General features: G+C 46.0%; 1 protein-coding gene and 1 long non-coding RNA gene across 2 annotated transcripts; one reads left to right on the plus strand and one right to left on the minus strand.

Moving 5' to 3' along the window:
* Positions 1-746: 746 nt before the first annotated feature.
* LOC119378621 (peroxisomal biogenesis factor 3-like) lies at positions 747-2112 on the minus strand. The gene is given in 2 exon segments (XM_037647695.2): positions 747-1759; positions 1762-2112. Coding segments are annotated over 2 exon segments (1128 nt in total). The 5' UTR covers positions 1985-2112; the 3' UTR covers positions 747-854.
* A 418-nt stretch (positions 2113-2530) lies between these two features.
* LOC119378622 (uncharacterized) lies at positions 2531-9008 on the plus strand. The gene is made up of 3 exons (XR_005181035.2): positions 2531-2651; positions 4162-4319; positions 8980-9008. It is a non-coding gene; the product is annotated as an uncharacterized LOC119378622 (long non-coding RNA).
* The last annotated feature ends 12351 nt before the right edge of the window (positions 9009-21359 follow it).

Raw genomic sequence — 21359 nt, forward strand, 5'->3', positions numbered from 1 at the left:
AGTGGTCAAGAACGTGAGCAAGACTACTACTTTTAGTCACGGAAGCAGTTGTCTGCGGTGCATCAATCGTCTGGGTGGGACCCTCCCGCGTTCTTAAGTTGTACCTGACTATAGCCACGTATTGATCATGCAAGTTGGACAAGCACAGGTTACACTTATGGAGATATTTTTTTTATCACAAGCTTCGATCCAAACAATGCATACAACCACAAAACTCGGTAATACCGAGATTTGTTCCTGCAATGACATCATCAACTACATTCACATTAACAAAGAAACTTAGAACACACGCTGCTGCAGAAACGCACAGTAAAAAAACCACGATATGTAAGGGGAGACATTATAGACCTCAATTTTGTATTGTACAATGCATGACAACAGCAGCTACAAACTGTAGCCAGTGAGATTTCCTTACTACATGGAGCTGCCAAGGTGAAATGACAGGACGAAGTGCATCCAAGATAGAGCATGTTAGTGAGTTTTCGAAACTGGTCATTTCTGAGTCTTCTCACACTTACATTCAGTGCGATTCCACCAAGGTTCATGAATACATACAAAGAATAGATCATGTCTCAAGGTTGCCGATCTCAGTAGGTTTTGGTATCTTCAAACGTTTCAAACAAGGTGAAGTTTGTGAAAGCTGACAAGCACGCCGTAGTGACAGTCGCACCTAAACTCTCGCACAAGTGTTCTTGGAATGGCATGACGTCAGACTATAAGTGACCAACCGTCAGAGGTGTTTGGTAGTCGTTTGTGGATCAACCGGACTGCATAACGAACTCAGTATAATCGCGAACGATGACACTTGTCCATCACTACACTGTCAGTCATCTTCAGCTTGCAGTTTCTCACGATCACGATGACAACGGTGCTAGGTTGTGGTTAATCCTGTCGGCATCCTCTGTCTGGCAGAAGGCTTCGTAAACGTTGGCGATCATGCTGCGAAGTAGCTCTTCCTGGAGCACGGTTCTGAGGAAGCCATCTTGTCTGCCGGAAACGAGGCTGTTCCTAAGCACGGGCAAAAGTTTTGCCATGGGAAATCCCGTCGACACCGCCAACGATGAAGCGGCAGTTCGTTCTCCACTGCCGTTTTCTCGTTCCGCGGCTAGCATGTTCTGGTAACACGCCTCGACGTCGTTCGTGAGGCTCGTGATACCCCGGTCTATGCACATTCCCAGAACCTTGGAGAAGTCGTCCGTCTCGAGTACGTCTCGCGTCTCGAGGATCATCACGTTCAGCACCCTCACATCGTCCGTATCGCCTTCGACCTCGAGAGGAGGCAGGAGCAGGCGAAGGAAGCCCGGGAGCGGCTTCTTGGAGTCGCGTGAGACATGCTTCTTGACGAAATCGAAACCCACGGCGAAGTCGGCGGGACCGACGCGCTCCTTGAGGCCTATGTGGCCGAAGGCGGCGACCACGGCGTCTCTGACGACACGCACAAGCTCGTGCAAACCGTTCTCAAAAAAGTGCTGCACCTGAGCCAGGTAGCGCTGGTGAATGTCTTGGTTGGTGAGCGCCGGCAGCACGCCTCCCGAGTTTTGTTGCGCCCGCTGCGAATTCACGAACACGTAGCCTCCGACGACGCCGAGCTGCACGCGAACGAGCGAGGCGAGCAGGCTTTCCGCGTACACGCTCGCCAACGCGAAGGTGAGAATGCGCACCTTGATTTCCTCCCAAAGCTCGAGCCTGTTTGCAGGCCGCGTCTTGAGCTTCTCGAGCAGGCTGTCCGTCTCGAGTAAGGCGAGTAACGGCTCTCTCTCTTCTCCAGGAGAGTCAAGATCGTGTTGTCCGACGTCTGCAGGATGTTCTCGAAGTGGTGCTGATGTTTGATTTGATCGATGTAGCTCTGAGTCTGTTTCGTTTCCCAGTCGCGCAATTTTCGCTGCAGATACCGGTTTAGAAGGTAGGCGCCTCCGACTAGGCCGACGCTGAAGCATATCTTCTTCTTGTGCTGCCGCACAGCGTTGTACAACCGGCTAAACATGGCCCGACGATTGTGAACTCTTTTCCTTCCTCGAACTTGGGCTGTCGGAGAAGTTTTCCCTGCTGACGCAGCTCTCGCGCTGCTACCTTGACCGCATCAGAGCGCCATTTTGCACGCCGTTGCCAGACAAGAAACAAGAAATCCGAAGAACTGTTCCGACGTCTGCGACGTGTAAGCAATGCACAGTCAGCGCCTGTTGTTAGGCGTCTTTATCAGTTTCCTTTCGTCAGTTTGGTTGCGTCGTTGGTGAGCACTTTGGTCCCCGTTTTCTTAGAGTGACATCTGTGTGCTTATTCTGTGTTGAGCTGTTGTAGATAGGCCAATTTACAGTAGCTAGCCGTAACAACACCAACAAGGCCTATGCGTGCGTGTGTAGGGCTCCTGGCATAAATACATGTGAAATGCTTTTTTTTTTTCGTTTCTCTTTACCAACCACTACACCCACTTTGAAGTAGTTCGTTGCACTTAAAGGAAATAGTTAAATCTAGTGATGATAGTTAAAGGACATTTGATTAAGGCTGTTGATATCCTTGTAATATTTGCTGGAAACTTCGCAAACTTTCAAAACCGAAACTATGAAGTTTACGTACTCGGCGATGGGGGGACATGCAACCAAAGCGGTCAAAATTGGTGCGTGATACATTACACTGGAATAATCACCTAATTTGTGAGTAGTGCTTTTGAAAAACTTTCGTTATCTCTAATAAAAAATTCCACGTAAATGTCAATTTACATACATAATTTCTGAAGTACATATGCCGAAGTGGATGCAGCTGACAGAACTGCGATAGCTGTTTCTGGTGCAGAAATGTAAATTTGCAAACTTAGCATTCTTTCGTTTAGTTATATTCGATTATGTACACATTTATGTAAAACTACGTAGCCACCAATTGAAATAAACTTCATCCAAATTGGTCTAGAGTTTTTTTCTGCACTTTACGTACATATTTCAATGGGTGGCATGTATTTGAGTTGGGCTGAAGCTGGTAAAAATATGCTGCCGTTGCATTTTGCCAGTGCAAAGTGTAAGAAACTCTAGAGAAAGTTAAGGGCTATGCAGGGTGTGATGAAATGTAAAATGAGAGGGGCAACGTTAAAGAGATTGGAATACAAAGCAGAGAACAAACAGGGGTAAGCCATATTCTAGCTGACGCTAAACGAAAAAAATGGACTTTGGCTGGTACGTAATGCATAGGACAGCAACCAGTGGTCAGATGGAGTGATGAAGCAGGTACCAAGATTGGAAGCGAAACCAAGGATGTCAGCTAGTTGGATGGACAGACGAAAAAACTTTATTAAGGCCCTTCGGAATGCTCCTAACACGTAGCAGGCTGCCCCCACGTTGGTACATGAAGTCTATGGTGTGACAAAATTAAGATGCAAGCGGGCATAAAGTTGAATCTGCTCACACAAGATAGGGTAAATTGAAAATCATTCGTCCTTCAGTGGACTTTGTATAAACAGGGGTGTGAATGTTGATGGAGAAGCCATTTCCTAAAATACCATGACCTTTCATCCCCGTCTGATGCATAATTTTATATGCAACCTGGTTATATACCAACCTGGTGAAAACAAACTACAGGCTTTGGTGTGCTGACATGTTTCGCCTTCATAGCATCTTCCGGGAATTCCTTCTGAATATGTCCATATGCATGTTTCTGGGTGGTTTGTTATACGTGCCGACATTGGCTGGCCTGTTGAAACTCGCGAGAAGTTTCTGCACAGGTGTAGTCATATGAACTGGTTCATTCATCGCAGCTGTGCACGAACAGCAGAAGAGCCAGATGATTAAACGATACAAAATGTGTTGACAGTAAATCAAGGATTTAAAGTCTGCAAAAGTCCTTAGTACATGTGTGTAATATTAGTACCAATAGTACAAATCTAATTCTTTTCACTTTTTTTTTTTCTTGTAGAAAACTGCACCTTGGTTGTCCACTTACCCTTTAAAAACTGCAGTTCATATTACAAATCTTGTGTGATTAGAAATCGAGCTTTAACAGACTGAAGGAAAATTAAGGTCCCTTACCGGTTCAGTAATTCAGCCTTCATATTAATCAGAGGTTTGCTATCTTTTTGTGCGTGTGGTGTGTCACTTGCTTGGTGCAATTAAACGCTATCAGTCATTTCTCCGTGATCTCTGGTCATGTGATGATTTGTGTCACGTGATATGGTAGGCATGGCTTCCACTCTGCCGACCAGTTCTGGACCTGGGGAGGCTTCAGTGACTAAAGACTGGGACTCGTTTACCAAGCCAAATGCCTCTGGTTCTGCATCCAATAGTTGTGAAGGACTAAATTCTGCGACTTCACGCCTGCCAGCTGATCCTAACAAGGTTAGTTGAGGTGGTATTAAATTCTTTGTCTTGAAAACTCTTTTATAAGTCTACGTTATTATGAACAGCTTAGTGTACTTTGTTGTGACAGGTTCGGTTTATAAAGCTAGTTGAATTAGATCTGAACTTCAATTCTCAAATAAGAGAAGGAAGCGAGCATTTAATTTGGGAAGTGAAAATATACATGCACACACAAAAATAAACGGAAAGGAAACACTGGAATCAACAAAAGGTAAACTAACAAGCGTCAGCCTTACCAAATATAGATCTAGTTCTCACTAACCAAGCGAATCCTATAAAGATTCTAAACGGTTATACAAGTTCACACGCTAAAGTCGTCAGGGTAATCTTGATGCTGAAGGAGAGGGGTACGGCTTGCCAGCGGTTTAGGCACACCAACAGTCCACTGAAGAAGACGTAGGGGTGAAAGTCTGCAAGCTAGGGCCCTTAGCCCAATGGCTCACTCCTGCTTCCGGTGGATGCCGACATCTCCGGTGCTGTCTTCCGCCCGAGCACCACAACCATGCCGTGCCAGGGCTGCAACAATAGTCACGGCAGTAGAATAGTTGCCGGGTTCACATGAAGGCCTTCGTCGACTAGGTGGATGTCTTGGAAGCCCGGTACAAGCCCCCGAAGAGCCCACACCCTAGCCACGTTCTTCGAACCACCAGCCCTTTTTTTTTTCTTTGGCGCAGTGGCTCTCAGTGATGTCTTTATTTGCTTGTATTTCTTTTTCTCATGCTCCGATGCTCGGTGCGCTCGCACAAGTAGCACGTACGTCGTCCTTGTCGTTTTTGTTGCTCCAACTTAAAGAACACACCTCACGCACTTCACTCATAACAGTTGTTTAACAAGAAAATATGTATAAATGAAACTACGTCTTGTATAAAACAGCATAAGCATAACACACACGTGACTGGGTCAAGGTCTCGTAAAGACTTCTTTAAACATTCCTTTTTTTTTTTCATGAGCAGCGAGGGAATGTAACCAACTGTCAGTGCAGCTAGCCCTGAGGAGTTGGCAATAGTGAATTGTTATAACTACAATTGTACGTTTGGCGTTGGTGCTTGCTGTCGACATACAGCATCATTGAATTTATACCATTCTTTTCTTGTGACACATATCATGGGATATGTATCCCACTCCTGTATTGGTGCTGTAGGGGATGGGATGTAGTACCCCAAATAAAGGGATCTGTCACTTTCAGGCGAGCGTGAGAATGTGTGCTGGTGTGGTTGTCGCTGAGAAATGTCGGCATTATGCTGCCACTCGTACCTGGGCCAGGGCAGTGCAAAACAGTTCTATTGCAATGCTATTCCTCTTTTGTACTTTTTCAGTGGTCCGAATTGTCACAGATTGCCTAGTCATTAACAGTAGATAAAAACAAAGCAATAAAACGCCAGGCCTGCGCTGAAACCGCAGCACAGTCACAGCAAAAGCTGGAAGAGCGGCGTTTCTAGATCCCGTTGTAAGCTCTCTTGGGGCTACAATACAAGTACACTAGAAAGGTACCCACTACGCCATAAATCACAATTTTGTGAAGTTGGGAAGCACTACTAAGCCATTATTCGTCATTCTGCGGAGAAGCGAGACACCAGCTACACGTCTGTAAGGCATTATGTGCACTTTGTTGATGCGACGACTGGTGACGATGAAGAATTATGGCTCAGCCCTTTGTAATGGGTTGGAATCTTTATAAACGGCCTACCAGTTATGTAATTTCATTGGGTGACGCCCGGTCGATATTTCCCTCTCCCGTCATGCTGTATAACATACGTTGACGTGGGAGAGAGATGGGGGGGGGGGGGGCGAAGAACTTTACTGACACCCGAGGAAGTGGATCATGCGCTTATGGGCTTCCTTGGCAACCAATACAAGTACACTTGTGAGGAACCCACTACGCTATAAATCATTGTAATTTTTGAGAAGTAGGGCAGCAGGCACTGTGCCATTTTTCGTCATTCTACGGAAAGCGTTAGTACCTGCTAAACGCATGTAAGGCATTATGCGCACTTTGTTGATGCTGTGCCTGATGACGATGAAGAATTATGGCAGAGCCCTTTGTAATGGGTTGGAAGCATTCAACAACCTACACGTTGCGCAATTCGCATTGTGTGACGCCTGGTTACAGAATTCGCGTTGTGCGACGCTTGGGGCTTATTTTACTCTTCTACCACGCTATATTGCATGTGCTAATGTGGTTACTTCCCAACATGAAGCCGTATAGGACCTTTTTGCAAAGCAGTTTCAAGCACCGGCATGGCTCAGAGGTTGAATACTGGGCACCCACGCAGAGGGCCCAGGTTCGAACCTCGTTCCATCCTGGAATTTTTTTCTTATTTCATTTTTTTTCTTCTTATTTCGAGCGATACTGGTTACGGACACCGGCGGGCGGACAACTACGGCGCAAAAACGGCCGGTGAAATGATCTCATAACCGCTTTCGCTGTAAAAGTCAAGTGAAAGGCACCATCACGTTAGTATGCTGGCTCTGAAGTTTCTTTCATATTTTGTGCCTTTACTTCAGCTGGTGATTGGTGCTTATCACGTTCGTCTCCTTAACATTAACTTTGTCATTGTGGATCAACAACAAAATGCATAATGTCCATTGCGGTAGTATTGTGCCTGCACAATCCTATAGGCAGGCATTGACAAGGATGAAATTGTAGCAGCTGATGTGGTACTTAATTTGTGTTATTTGGCACGCATTTTTACTCGTGCTTCCTGCAGACTACCGTCTAAGGAAAGTATGTGTTCCTTGGTAACCTGTTGCATTGTAGGCATGCTCTGGGCTTCCCTCTTGTCACAAAAGAGATAATACAATAGCAAGTAAAGCTATGTAAATGTACTGTATTACATAAAAAAGAGGGTGCTGTAGCATTAAGAGTGTGATGTGATGTTCAGAATTACTACTCTGGTAACCTCTTTGTTGCCATATGGACACCCGAGGCACATTCTTGTCGTGTAATTGCCATACAGTGACTGCAGCAATGATGTGTGGCCCACATGCAGAGAGTTAGACTGTCTCCAGAGTTGCAAAGGACTTGCTTTTGTGCTTAAGCTGCAAAATGTCCTTGTCACATAGATGCATTATCACACTCCGTTCTATCAGCTCTGCAGTGGAGGTAGGCCAGCGTTGTTGCGATAATGAGCGTTGTGCGCACATACTGCCATTCCTACTTATTTGCCGTGTGCACGCCAAACCATGGTGCTTACACTGGTCTGAGCACAATGTGCAGGCTGAAACTGCTAAATTCCTTGATCAGGCATTCGCAAATGTCTATGGTCTTCTGCTCGTCTCTTCATGTACATCAATGATGTGGCATGCATGAAATGCCGCTCTTCCTGAAACCAGTATTGTAAGATGTCTGGTATATACCAGGTTTGTTTTATTCAGCTGTGTAGTGGAAACTATGTTGTGTTCTTTGATACACCAATATGCTGCCTTCCACGCGTTAGAAAAGTCTGGAGAGTTCAAGTGTGATGGTAAACGTACACAAAAGGAGCAATTTATACTTGACTAGTTTTGCAGTATAACTAGCGTCGCCTGAATATTTTGTAGACGTACTGTATCTTTTCATAAATGAGAGCCCCTGGCGATGTATTTGAGAGTGACACACGATTCCCTTTTCTCCTTTTTTTATACTTCAGATGTTTGTCATTTCTCTGACCTCCTCTAACATCCTTGGAGCTTTGTTTGACCATATTTGGCTTAGAAGCTGATATGCAAGTGTTCAGGATAATAAGGCTGATTTGATATTTCACAAGTCTAACTAAAGTTATGTGACCAGACGTGGGTACAAGGGAAGGATACATCCATTTGCCCTAAAAAAAATTTGCTGCGACTGGAGCAGAAGTCTAATCTGCTGAATAATTATTAAATAGCTGTTTAGTGGAGCATAGTGGTGGGGAATAAATCTAGTAATATCGCTGCAGTGTAAGGGTGTGGGAAAGAATTACTCTATTCTACTGTCTCTAGCATGTAAAAATAAACGAAGGCGACCCTAATCCTTGACTTAGGTCTGTAGTGCCACTCTCACGTCGGCATTTGTCTGCCGTAGTATATTTCTGGGTTAAGCTTGTGTTTCGTCGCGCTGCGAAGCGGACCTGAAAGGCGACATAGAAAGAAGCACGGGGTTAACATCTGCTCTGCCAGGTGCCGCAGCAATCTCAGCTGCTCGCGACAAAACAGTGTGCTTTTTCAGTGAACTCATTCAGTTATATTTTCATTAATTATTTGGACAGGTAATTGGCCCTTATCTTAAGTAAACTTGCTCCGATATCATATGTTTCCAATATAACTGAACGAGAACCATCCATTTTGTACCAGTTTTATTTTTAGAAGACCCTTTCTGAATATTCGGAAAACTGGAAGCAAGTGCCCGACCAATATGCTTGGAAGAGGAACAAGAATATCACTCGGTGCTCCTGCCACTAATGAGTCTAAGGTGGATAGCCAGTAGAGCCATTAGTAATCACTGGTGGCCCGTGGCCGGAGCATTGGCTAGGTTCTATTTCTGAATACCTCGTTGCACCAAGTTCCACATGTATCGCATGGCTAGTAGTGTGATTATGTTTACATCAAGGTTTAAATTTTTACATGCTTTAACTGCTTACATGTTTTAGTTTTTGAAAATTCTTTCGTCCACTTACCTCTGCAGGTGTGCATCATGGTTGATCGAAGGACACTGTCATTGGGGCTGCTGCAACAGGTGTGCATACCTTTTTTTGTGTGGTGTGTTTGCGACTTCTATGCCATTCTCAAAGCCTTCCAATGCATGCAGCATACTTTGTGCGTTTTGCCTCCATTACTCTACAGATGAAGTCCCACATATTGTAGAAAGGAAGTTCAAAGAAGTGTCTGTCCTAAATGTGACTGCTACAGCACCACATTTACAGTAGAACCCCGCTGTTACGTTCCTCACTGCTGCTTTTCCCGGCTGTTACGTCGTTTTTCCGCCGGTTCTTGGCATAGCTCCCATAGGATACAATCATTGGGAACCCCTCTGTTACGTCGTAACTTCGGAACCGTTCCGTATGAGTCGCGAAGTGCGCTCGGAGCCGACCGAGTGACTACCGAAGAGAGCGGTCATTGGTGCATTTCACGCAGCTTGGCCTGGTTTGACCGTAACATTAGCCGCATGAGAGGCGCAAGCAACAGGATCTTTCGATTGATGCAAACAAATGCATCGCCTTCGAGATTCGTACTTCAAAGATGGCGTCTATGACGTAATTACTCGCGAAAGCAAGGCCTTCGAGATTGGCATTTACTATTGACAAAAGCATAGCCTTTGAGATTTGTATTTCACAAACATGGCGTCTATGACGTAATGCTTGCGAAAGCAAGGCCTTCGAGATTGGCATTCACTTCTGCCATCACGTTGGCGTAGACTCATCATCATCGTTATTTGTTGGAGGACGGGAGGAGTTCGAGCTGGTGGAGCTCGCATGGTCGTGCGCGCGGTTCGCGGTCGGACTCGCCGCGCTGGTCGTGATTGCGTGTGCTTAGTTCTTTCATGCCTACAGCTGTTGGTGTTAAAAAAATCACATACGTTGATTACATTTCTGTGGATGAGGCCGTCCCCAGCTCCGCGCTTCTATCCGTCGACTAGATCGTGGCTAAGCGCGCCAATTTTCGTGCTGCTCGTAAGCATTGAATAAAATTCTGTACCACTAAATATGTTGTCGTTTTTTTTCTGTTTTTCGGATCTTGCGTTTCCTGTCTCTTACGTTTATTTTCTACGGTCCCTTCAAAAACGTATCAGCGGGGTTCTACTGTAGATGGGAGTTGCATTCACAAACACCCATTTTCGTAGATGTAGTTGCATGTCAAAGAACCCCAGGTGACCATAAATAATCTCTTGAGTCCCCCACTATGGTGTGCCTCACAGTACCACGGTTTTGGCTCGTAAAACTGGAAACGTTGCTTTGGTCCTAGTTCAACAATAGCTAATGGTCAGATTGTCTAATCACTTTGCTGTATACAGTCTCACCTGAATTGTCTAAATCTATTGTAACAACCTCCTAAAATTCTATACAAAAGTACTGCACTGTGCTATTCATGTGTCAAAAACCTTCTTGGCCTCTTCAAATGTAATGAGCACTGTGCCCTTGCAAATGTGTTTCTAATAATGGTGTTAAGTCACTTCTGGCGTTGCTGTAGGTATTCATGTGGAAAAAACAGTACTGTTTTGTAGGTGCTGTCAAACAAAGCGCCAATTCTGAAGGCAGCCTTATGCCATGGGACCACAAAGGGGTTGAAGTAATGGGAGTTGGAATGTTAGAAAATTGCACCACGATTCGCAAGTTACTGCAAAGCATTTGTGTTAAACAAGCTTAAAGGTCGCTGTTGTATATGCCTCGTGGAAAATTTCATCGTGTGGCGGCTGAGATGTTCATGTCATTTGGCCATGCATAAAAATTATGTTCTTAAAGTGGGGCAAAGAATCGAAGTGCATGAACATGTTTAGGCTGACCAAGACTGTGTTTGATAACGTGCAAAGGAACTTTCGCCAAAAATGTCTGAATGGGTTGCTAATCTATCGTGAATGTCAGTCGCGTTAGCAACTGCCCATGAGTTAGCATTGAAAACTTACCAAAACACACACACAAATAAGGGCGCACATGCATTTGTTTCTAGTTAGTATCAGAATGTAAAATTGCAACATAAGGAGCGGTTTTCATACGGCTTCAGATTTCTCGAGTACGCTCGAGAAGTCGCAGAGGCATTTGAGATGATAAAAAGAAAGACACGTGCGTGAGCTGCGCTTCTATCGCTTTGATTGATGAGGAAGTGTCTTTCCTGGCATGGGCGTAGTTTTGTAAGCAGACGCGTTTTTATCTGTCAATTATCTTTGGCCCTGCAGGGGCGTCTGCGCGAGCAGGCGTTTGGTGTGTAGCGACACCACGGACCCGAGCTAATGGGGGGCTTCGACCCCTCCCACGCCTAGCCGTGCGTGGGTGCCATGTCCGGGGAAAAGGGGATCCTGGGGGTTGAGCCGACGCTGGGTGTTTGGACCTTTAAGGCCCCCCGGCAGAGGCAACACACCCCTTTGGCCCCGGCTTCACGTAGACGGCACCCCTGGGCTGATCCACCCAGGGGAAATCGGCGGTCGCCCTTTCCTATCCCCCTCTCTTATCTTTTTCTTTCCTATCTTCTTTCGTTTCTGTCCTGTCCTTTTCTTCAGTTACTTCCCCGTTTTCGTAGGCGGCTCAGGTTAACGTGTATATGTGTCCTCTCTTGGACATAGTATATTAGGTTATAGCGGCATTGTACGGCTGGCGTTTGCAGCCTTACATGTTAAGTGCTGCAGCGTCCCCTTGTTGGACTCCATGGTGGGTGGCCGCTACTGCTGCCGAAACACACACATTATCATGGAAACAGTTCCATTCCCCCGCCTCCTTGATCGTTACCCTCACAGAGGGTGCGCACCGACGAAATACTCAACTCTTGACCGACCAACAGAAACGTTCCCTAAATTTCATGTACTCCACAGCCAGAACCCCGAAAAACTAGCAAGAACTATTTCCTAGGGGTGTGCGAATATTCGAAATTTCGAATATTTTTCGAATAGCGTTTGCTATTTGATTCGATTCGCACTGAAATTTTACTATTCGAACTATTCGAACTTCCCAAAGACAAATGCAGTCAACGTCTGGTTGAAAGTGACCCCTTCAGATATGCTTCACTCATTACACTCTCGTATTGTGGCAAAGCTGCCTTTCAAGCTCCGTTACGGTCGAACTTAGCCAAGAGACAAAGTCCGGTTGGAAGTGGTCCCTAGATTTTCAATATGCTTCACCTCATCACACCTCCGTATTGCGGCAAAGCTGCCTTTCAAGCTCCGTTACGGTCGAACTTAGGCAGAGAGAGAGTCAACGTCTGATTGGAAGTGGTCCCTAGATTTTCAATATGCTTCACCTCCTCACACCCCGTGCTGCGGCAAAGCTGCCTTTCAAGGTCCGTTACGATCGCAAATGTATTAACTCAAGAAAACGCTGGTTCCAATATGGAGATGAAAGATGTGGCAGAGTTGGGGGCTCAATTAATGCTGTTTTGTACCTGAAATTGGGCAGGAAGTCCGAAAAATCGGACGCCGAAGCTTTTTAGCATCCAAAATTTCAGATGTTTTATATATCGACGTCTACGGGACAGATTTGGAACTCCGGATTGAAGGGAGCACACCCTTGTCTGTCACATCAGTTGTCCTTCCACAGCAGTTGAAAGAGGAGGAGAGGCTGAGGAAATGGCATCTTTGCCTATCACGCGTAAAGTGTTGTCAGCAACACTTTGGTTGCACCAAATCATGTACATAAATACAATTCGGCCTCTACATTGCCTCACTCTTGATAAGAAAGACAACTATGAAATATGACCCACCAGCGCTTCAAACCTAGCGAAAAGAAACACTTTCATGTTGCTATCTCACAAGAACATACTTAGGGATTCACTGCAACTTTTCTGTAATTTCACTTCGAATTATTCGAAAAATGTTTGAGAAATATTCGAAAATTATTCGAAATTATTCGAATCGCTTCGCACCCAAAATTTGCTATTCGCACAGCTCTACTATTTCCCCTTTCATAGTTGCAAAATCCTTGACCGAAGCCTTTGGGCGGGCTACAAGGTAACCAAAATGGCAAGCGGTGACCTTCTTCTCGAGGTCCCAGCTAAACAACAGTACCAGAAACTCGGCAATCTCGTAACACTTGGAAACGTACCTATTCATTGTCACCCCATAGGTCCATGAACAGCTCACGCGGAGTCGTTTCGGAAACCGACCTCATTGACCTGTCTGAAGATGAACTTCTAGAGGGATGGAAGAACCAAAACGTGACCCATGTAAAATGGATCGTTATTAGGAGAGAAGGCAAGGAAATCCCCACAAAAAATCTCATTCTTACATTTGCATCCAGTGTTCTCCCTCAAACCATCGAAACAGGTTACATTAAATTAACTGTGAGACCATACATTCCTAACCCAGACGTTGTTTCCAATGCCAGAGATTCGGCCACGGATCATGAGCTGCCGTGGTCATCAAACGTGTGCTAAATGCGGTGTACAAGGCCACATATTCGACAACTGTAATGGCGCACCGCACGTGTCAACTGTAACGGCGGTCAGCGTAGTCACGCGCATGTGCAAACTGGCAAAAAGAAAAAGAAATCATCACACTAAAGTACAAGGAAAACATTCTTTCCGCGAAGCCCGTAAAAGGTGCTCGCCATTTCACACACACTACGCTGATGCGCGCGGGGGGCAACGTCGCATCGGCCTCCGCCACTCCCTCGGTCCACGCAGAGCGAACCGTCGGCTGTGGCGCCTGCCCCCAAGGCGGCAGTAGTTCAATCTACTCCGCCAACTCGCAAAGAGAGCCGTCAACTCCAGGGTCATCGGGTCTCAAGGCCTCGTCGCCAGGCGAGGCCCGAAACTCGAACCACCAGCTCGCGCGTGCGGGCATCCAGTGCCTCCAGGAGGCAATGGACACTACTTCGGCACCCTGGTGCCGAAAGATCGGCGCAGCTCCCTGGAGCGTGCTAAGAAAAACTAAGAAGCCAATAACGGGGCCGGAGGACGGCCCTGTTACTTGAGTTCCAACTCCCACCTAAACAACCACAACTCCGGTTTCGTACACACAGCACTACCTTGGTTTCATCATGAACATGCAAATAATCCAATGGAACGTGAGGGGCCTTCTCAGGAACCTCGACGATGTTCAAGAACTTCTTTACAAACACAAACCAAAAGTGCTGTGTGTACAGGAACACACTTGAAACCAATACATACTGACTTTCTCAGACAGTAAATCATCTTCCGCAAAGATCACCAGGATGCTCTCACATCCTTTGGCGGCGTTGCTAATATTAGATAGAAATGTAGCATGTCTGGTATTGCAGTTGCAAACGCCTGGAGGCAGTGGCCGTTCGCGCTGTTCTTTTCAACAAGCTCATAACTATTTGCTCACTCTATATACCCCACCACTACCAGTTACACAAACACGAATTTCAGGCCTTTATGATGAATTGCCAGAACCATACCTCGTTGGCAATTTCAATGCACACAGCAGCTTGTGGGGGGACTCTCGCAGCGATGCGCGAGGCCGTCTCATTGAGCAGTTTCTGTTCTCCGCTGGTGCATGCCTGCTCAATAAGAAGGAGCCTACATTTTTAGCCTTGCAAACAGGAGTTACTCATCTATCGATCTTAGCATTGTTTCACCCACCCTTTTACTTGATTTTAACTGGGACGTCATTAAAAATCCTACGGTAGCGACCATTTTCCCATACTCTTAAGCACACAAAGAAAACAAATTTCCACCACAGGCTCCCCAGTGGAAAGCTGATGCAGCAGATTGGGAGAAATTTGGAACTCTTACCGTGTCTCCTGGGCTGAGATGTCGTCCTTGGAAATTGGTGCTGCTGTTCAGTTTTTTACGCTTTTATTATTGACGCCGCTTCGAAATCCATTCCTCAATCAAGTGGCATTGCTCCAAACGTCGTGTCCCATGGTGGAACGACGATTGCCGGAACGCTCGAAAAAAGCAAAAAAAGCGTGGGGGATACTCCGCGACTCCCCTACTGCTGAGAATCTTATCAATTTTAAACAGATCAAGTCCCAAGGCAGGCGAACACGCCGACAAGCAAGAAGAGAGAGCTGGCAGAAGTATTTATCAGGTATTAACTCATACACAGACGAGGCTAAGGCGTGGAACAGGGTAAATGGGTAAGAGGCAAACAAACACATTCACTTCCTTTAGTAAACACAGATGGCAACAGTCTGGAAGACCAAGCAGACTCTCTTGGTGCACATTTCGAACGCGTGTCCAGCTCTACGCACTACACCGACACGTTCAAACGACACAAAAAACTATAGAAAGGCAAAAGTTAGAAAGAAAATGTGCAAACGAATCCTTCAACGAAGTGAACTGCAAGCAGCGCTTAACTGCTGCAATGAATCTGCCCAGTATCTGACCGTGTTACATACCAAATGCTTAAAACACTTACCTTACGAAAACACAGAAAACTCTCCTCTGCCTCTATAACGCTGTATGGACATCCGGCGAGATTCCCTCTGCCTGGAAAGAGGCCATTGTGACCCCTATTCTGAAACAGGGAAAGGATCCATCTAGTGTTTCCAGTACAGGCCATAGCATTAACAAGCTGCCTTTGTAAGTATTTGAGAAGATGATTAACTGCCGCTTAACACATTCCTATAATCAAACAAGCTGCTTGATCCATAACAGTGCGGCTTCCGAGAAGGCGATCCACCACTGACCACCTCGAACGTATTGAGGCACAAATCTGCGAGGCTTTTGTCCACAGACAATTTCCTCTTGTGTTCCTTGATATGGAGAAGGCCTATGATACGACGTGGCGGTTTGGCATACTGAGAGACCTTTCACACTTAGGCATACGTGGCGGATGTTTAAATATAATTGAAAGTATCTGTCAAAACGCACATTCCGTGTTTGGGTTGGAAATGCTTTGTCACGATCGTTCGTGCAGGAAAACCGGCGTTCCACAGGGTGGGTGCTCAGCTGTACACTTTTCATTATAAAAATGAGCTCGTTGCATTTTGTTTCCCACGAACTATGTTTATTGCACGTATGTTGACGACATCCAAATAGCGTTTAAATCTTGCAGTCTGCCATTTGTGAGAGCAGGTCCAGCTCGGCCTGAACAAGGTGTCCCATGGGCAGATGATAACGGGTTCCGGTTAAATCCACAAAGAGCACCTGTGTTCTTTTCTAGAAAGAGAGGTCTCCACCCAAATCCCGAAATTGACCTGCATGGCCAGCAGTACTGTAGAGGTGGAGCATAAGTTTAGGCGTCATTCTGGACTCCAAACTCACCTTTATAGCACACATCAAATACATAAAAAATAAGTGCATGAAGACTATGAATATCCTAAAAGTGTTGTCCGCACTTCATGGGCAGCGCGACAGGAAATGCCTAATGAACCTGTATAAAAGCCTCATTCAAATGCGCCTAGACTACGGGGCGGTTGTTTATCAGTCTGCAACACAGAGCGCCCTGAAGATCCTTGACCCTATCCGCCATTTGGGCATCGTCTGTCTACAGGCGCTTTTCGAACGAGCCCGTAGAGAGCCTCTACGTTGAATCCAATCAGTGGTCGCTCACTGCAGAGATCCTACATAGTTCACAATATTTCTCAAGGCGCACGCAAACAACGAACACCTCACACTTACTGCAATGATTTGTCTAGCTCTGCATTTTGACAATCGTCCTTCAGTGAGACAGCCCAGTTCACTTCGTGTGAGGGGCCTAGCTCAGGAAACGGGTGTGCCACTTCTTGAACACTGTCTAAGGCTCCCGCTGCACAACTCCCGCCGTGGGGGGCAGTGGCAGCGTATGACTGCGATATATCTTTCGTGGAAGTTACAAAAAACGGCCTATTGACACATATCGTGCATACTTCCTCGAAACTTAAACACAAATACATTGTCCAGAATTCTTTACAGAGCCGCAAAGTCATTATTCTGCGTAGCAGCGGTTGGTCCATCCTTTTCGGCCGGTATTCTGCACCTGATTAAGATTCTTCACGGCAGACGCTTACGCGGAACTGCGGCCGTTTAAACACATTAAACAATTAAAACTACAAAAGGCAGTTATATACACCGATTCCCTAAGCGTGGTAACAGCCCTCAAAACTCTCAAAAACACAAAAACCCAGTCTTCATCTCCCTCTACACACTCCTATGCACGGTCTACGCTCTCAAACAAAGCGTGTCGTAGTGTGCTGGGTGCCAGGGCACCGCGAGATCCAAGGCAACGTGTTGGCGGACCAGCTAGCTGCATCTGCCCACGAAAACAGTACTAATACATCGATAGCCGTCCCTGCACTAGATCTAAAACCCTCCTCAAAAGAAAGCTCAGGGCCTTTTGGCAGAGTACATGGGATAGGCACAAACAAAATAAGCTACACGTCATCAAGCCGTGTCTTGGCATTTGGTCACCAGTATCAAAGTCACGTCACACAGAAGTCACACTTTACAGAATTAGCATAGGACATACACCAGTACACACGCACACCTTCTGTCCGGTGGTGACCCACCCATGTGTGAAAAATGCGGCGCACCACTTACTGTCCTGCACATCCTGCTTCAATGCACGCATCTAGAAGATATTAGAGAAAAACATTTCCCATCATACCGCCAACATCTCCCACTTCACCCTTCAATGTTCTTAGGCAGGGAACCTATTTTTAAACAAGACTCGCTCTTTCGTTATTTCAAAGATATACATAGTTTCAATGTATTTACCCTGGCAACCACAGCACGGCTTCTCGACAGAGGCCGCTGCTGCGGTAGTTATTTCAAAGAAAAGCACTGGCCTCCCTGCCTTTGGCCAAAAAAACCTTGAGGAGGTATTCGTGCTCACAACGTACCCTCATTGTTTTATCATCACGACCTCTTGTTATTCATTCTCTGTGCACATGTTTCACGTCACTCCCATGACTTTATTACTTATGTTTACCCGCCTTTAGCGCGAGGAATTTTAGGCTCCTATACAGCCACTTAACATAACCATTGTTCACTTTCCCTATCATGTTTTGGCGCTCTTTGGCCATCAATGGCCCTTGCGCCATAAACAACATATATTATATAATTATCTTTGGCGCATGTGCGGTTTTTTTTTTCTCTTTCTTAGACATATATATTTGTGATTTTTCCAATAAACATTCAGTTTTAGATAGCGCTTCTGTCGTCGTTTCTTCTTTCGTCTGTGTTGCGTTTGCGCTAACCATCATGAGCATTTTCCAACTCGCCCAATTCACTACCCTCCTCAAATCATCCTCTTTTGTTCACTATCAACTTTGTTGTCTTTGACACCACTTTTAGTAGCTCTGTCCCAGATGGTTGAAATTTTGGAGCCCTCCACTGCAGTGTGCCTCGTTGTATGTTGTTGTTTTGGCATGTAAAACCCCGGGAATTATTATCCTTAACAGTAGGTACTACTGCAACTTTTCCACTGGTAGGCTAGCATTGCTTGACCCCTCAGGAATACATAAATTAATGCTGCTTATGATTGCATGTTGCATGTCAGCACATCATAACACACAATCTTCCCCAGGTAACTCACTTCTGAACACTTGACACATGTGCCTTTGTTATGTTGGACTGTAAACTACCCTAGGTGTTGCAGTTTAGTTGACATGCATGGTAAGTTCCTATCATACACACAATTAATACTCAAATTACGACGTGATGTTGCTCTGTCTCTTAACACTTGGCTCAGACACACAATATGCCATACATAGCTAGGTACTTGCCGACTACTTCGCATATCAATTCCACAGTGTGTGGTATCTGTTGGAATTTTTCTGTAGATGTGCATATAATTTTCTGGCGTGCATGTTTTTTTTATTCCGATAGCAATTATAGGACAGTCTCGGCTGGTTTCTGCCGTTGCCGCCGTCATGCACCGTATATGATATATGTAAAAGTCCCAAAGAAAAATAATTCAGAAAAATGCTTCCGAAGCGCGGAATCGAACTAGCGACCTCTCGCTTCGTAACGCGTGGCGCTAACCACTACGCTACAAAACGCAGATCCTTCAGGTAGCTAATGGCGACCGTTATATACACATCCTTACCACTGGAAGGACTCGGAGACTGCAGCCGCTTATAAGCGTTTCTTCATTACCAGCAAGATGGCGCGAAGAGCGCAATGGGCGCATTTAAAAGTCGTCGGTCAGTTCGCTCGCTTCTTCTAATATATTTGCGCAGGGAGAACCTTCCCTTTCCGCTGTCTGCTTGCGCGGTAGTTGCTGCCTGGGGGCAGATATTTCTGCAGCGTAGCAGCGCGTCCATCACGAGCCACTTTCTTCCTGTCGCATTCGCGTCGCCCTTGCGGCGAAACTGACTTTTATTTAATTTGTGATGTATTCTTTTTGTTACTGTATGAGTATCAGTTCCACAGTGTGAATTAAAAACTCCAACAATCTTTGCATATATGTCTGAGGTGGCTACCTCAGCCAAAAAAAAAAGGCACTCAAGTCACGATGAGATGATAGTCTATCAAACAACACATTTAAGTTTTCTAATATTATTTTTGGCTTTCACCTTGAGGAGCTGAATAGATTCATGGACAACAGAACAGCGTATGAAGTAATAATCAGCAAGTGTTGTATCAATGCCAAATTTTAGAGAGAAAGTACAGAAGGTGACATAGCAGTGTAGATGAAGACCAGCAGGTGTAATTTATAAACATGCTGTGGAAAACAGCGTTGGGTATTTAAAAGGAATTGTGTTTTGTGACTGCTTTAGGGGCAAAGCTTCTTAGGGTGTGGGTCGTTCCCTCCTCTGTAGTAAATGTATGTAGCCAGTTCTAGTTTAATGAATGCTCACTAGATGGCGTTTCATGTATTTCTTAGAGTGCTGTTTAAAGATGACAGATGGCGTTTGTATAATGCAAATGGCGCATGTCATTGGATGCCTGCGATCGTAAAAGGTGCTCGCTTGGCGCGCTTTCTCTTTCACTCGGAGTCGCTGGATGGAGGCAGACAAGGCGCTCGCTCTTGGCGCGTTTTCTCTTTTGCTCGTCGCTAGATGGAGGCAGAAAGCGCGCCGCTCTTGGCGCACTTTCTCTTTCGCTCGGGAGCGGACACTTTCCCTGCATATCACGATCACAAAGCGGTGATAATGAAGGGACCACGTAAACCAACAGTACAATAAAAGTTTGATGATTAATATATATGCAGTGTTTCACACTCTTTATGATGTACTGGGCGAATTTCACGGAAGAGTTTCACGGTTTACCGATGATTCCCCGGAGCTTCGCCCCACTCATCATCATTCACCCCGTGGATATGCTGTGATTTTTTTAATGGGTAATAAACACCTGTGTGTGTGCATGCATGGTTCCTCTATTGTGCAAGTCGTGCACATTGCTGAACTAGTTGGTAGTGACTTAGAAATACAATGTGCTGGAAATGTGGCTAAAGAATTCATTTTTAGCACTGCTTGTTTCGAAGTCAACTTTCTGCCCCCATTCCCTGGCGAAGGGTGGCAAATGAACATAAACGAAATAACCCACATTGTCTTTACAAGTTTCTCTCATCCCCCCCCCACTTCCTCTTTTCATCCATGTGTATACTGCAGTTGGAGGGCAGAGCTGCTGTGGTCGCGGTGCCTGTTGCACTCTCGTGTTGGATTCGGCAAAGTTGGTGTAACAGCGGGCTACAACAGCGCTGACTAATTCGTCCATGGAGTGCCACTATCGTAAAGGGGAGCCTGCAATCACTATGCCAGCACTGGGGTGCCGTGGGCCTGCAGCCACACTTAAAGCCACAGTGCAGCGGGTGGAGTGGCCTCGCTGGTGGTGCTGCTTAGTGGGACACAGACTCCGGTGCAGTTTGTGGCTTCCAAAACGTAGGCGGTGTCAAGGCAGTGGCCAACACATTGCACCAGCAGAGTTCCAGCGGCACGGCCGTGGCCTGCAAAATGGGCTCGTGTTGGTCGGTGCCACCACGCTAATGAAAGCGCGGGCAGTAGCAGCCGGACACATCGGGGCATTTTGGGCTCGGGAGCACCTACGGATGGATTGTTAAGCCACCAGCAGCGCGCCTATAGGTGACTTCGCACACCAACAGTACACATCTGCTTCTGGGAGTGCATTGACAACATGAAAAAAAATTCTGCGCTTGTCAGTTTTGTCGCTGGCATTACGAATCCCGCAGTTTGCTTGCAATGGTTAGGCTTGCCTTAAAGAAAACTAGTCCGAAACGGCATACCTGTGTGCGTTTCACAATGAGTGACACATTGCCTATGTATGTCAAGGGATTCGGTGACAGAAGATTATTGCGATAGCATTATATGGACAGTCTCGGGGGATTTTGCCGTCGCCGTCATGCCCGTATATGTAGTATGTATAGTATAAAAGCCCCAAAGGAAAAATGATTCAGAAAATGTTTCCGAAGCGCGGAATCGAACCACGGACCTGTTCCTCCGCAGCGAGTGGCGCTAGCCACTACGCCACGAAAGGCAGATCCTCCACGTAGTAACGGCGAGCGTTATATGC

Source organism: Rhipicephalus sanguineus, unplaced genomic scaffold (assembly GCF_013339695.2).
Source record: "Rhipicephalus sanguineus isolate Rsan-2018 unplaced genomic scaffold, BIME_Rsan_1.4 Seq898, whole genome shotgun sequence".
Lineage (NCBI taxonomy): Eukaryota > Metazoa > Arthropoda > Arachnida > Ixodida > Ixodidae > Rhipicephalus > Rhipicephalus sanguineus.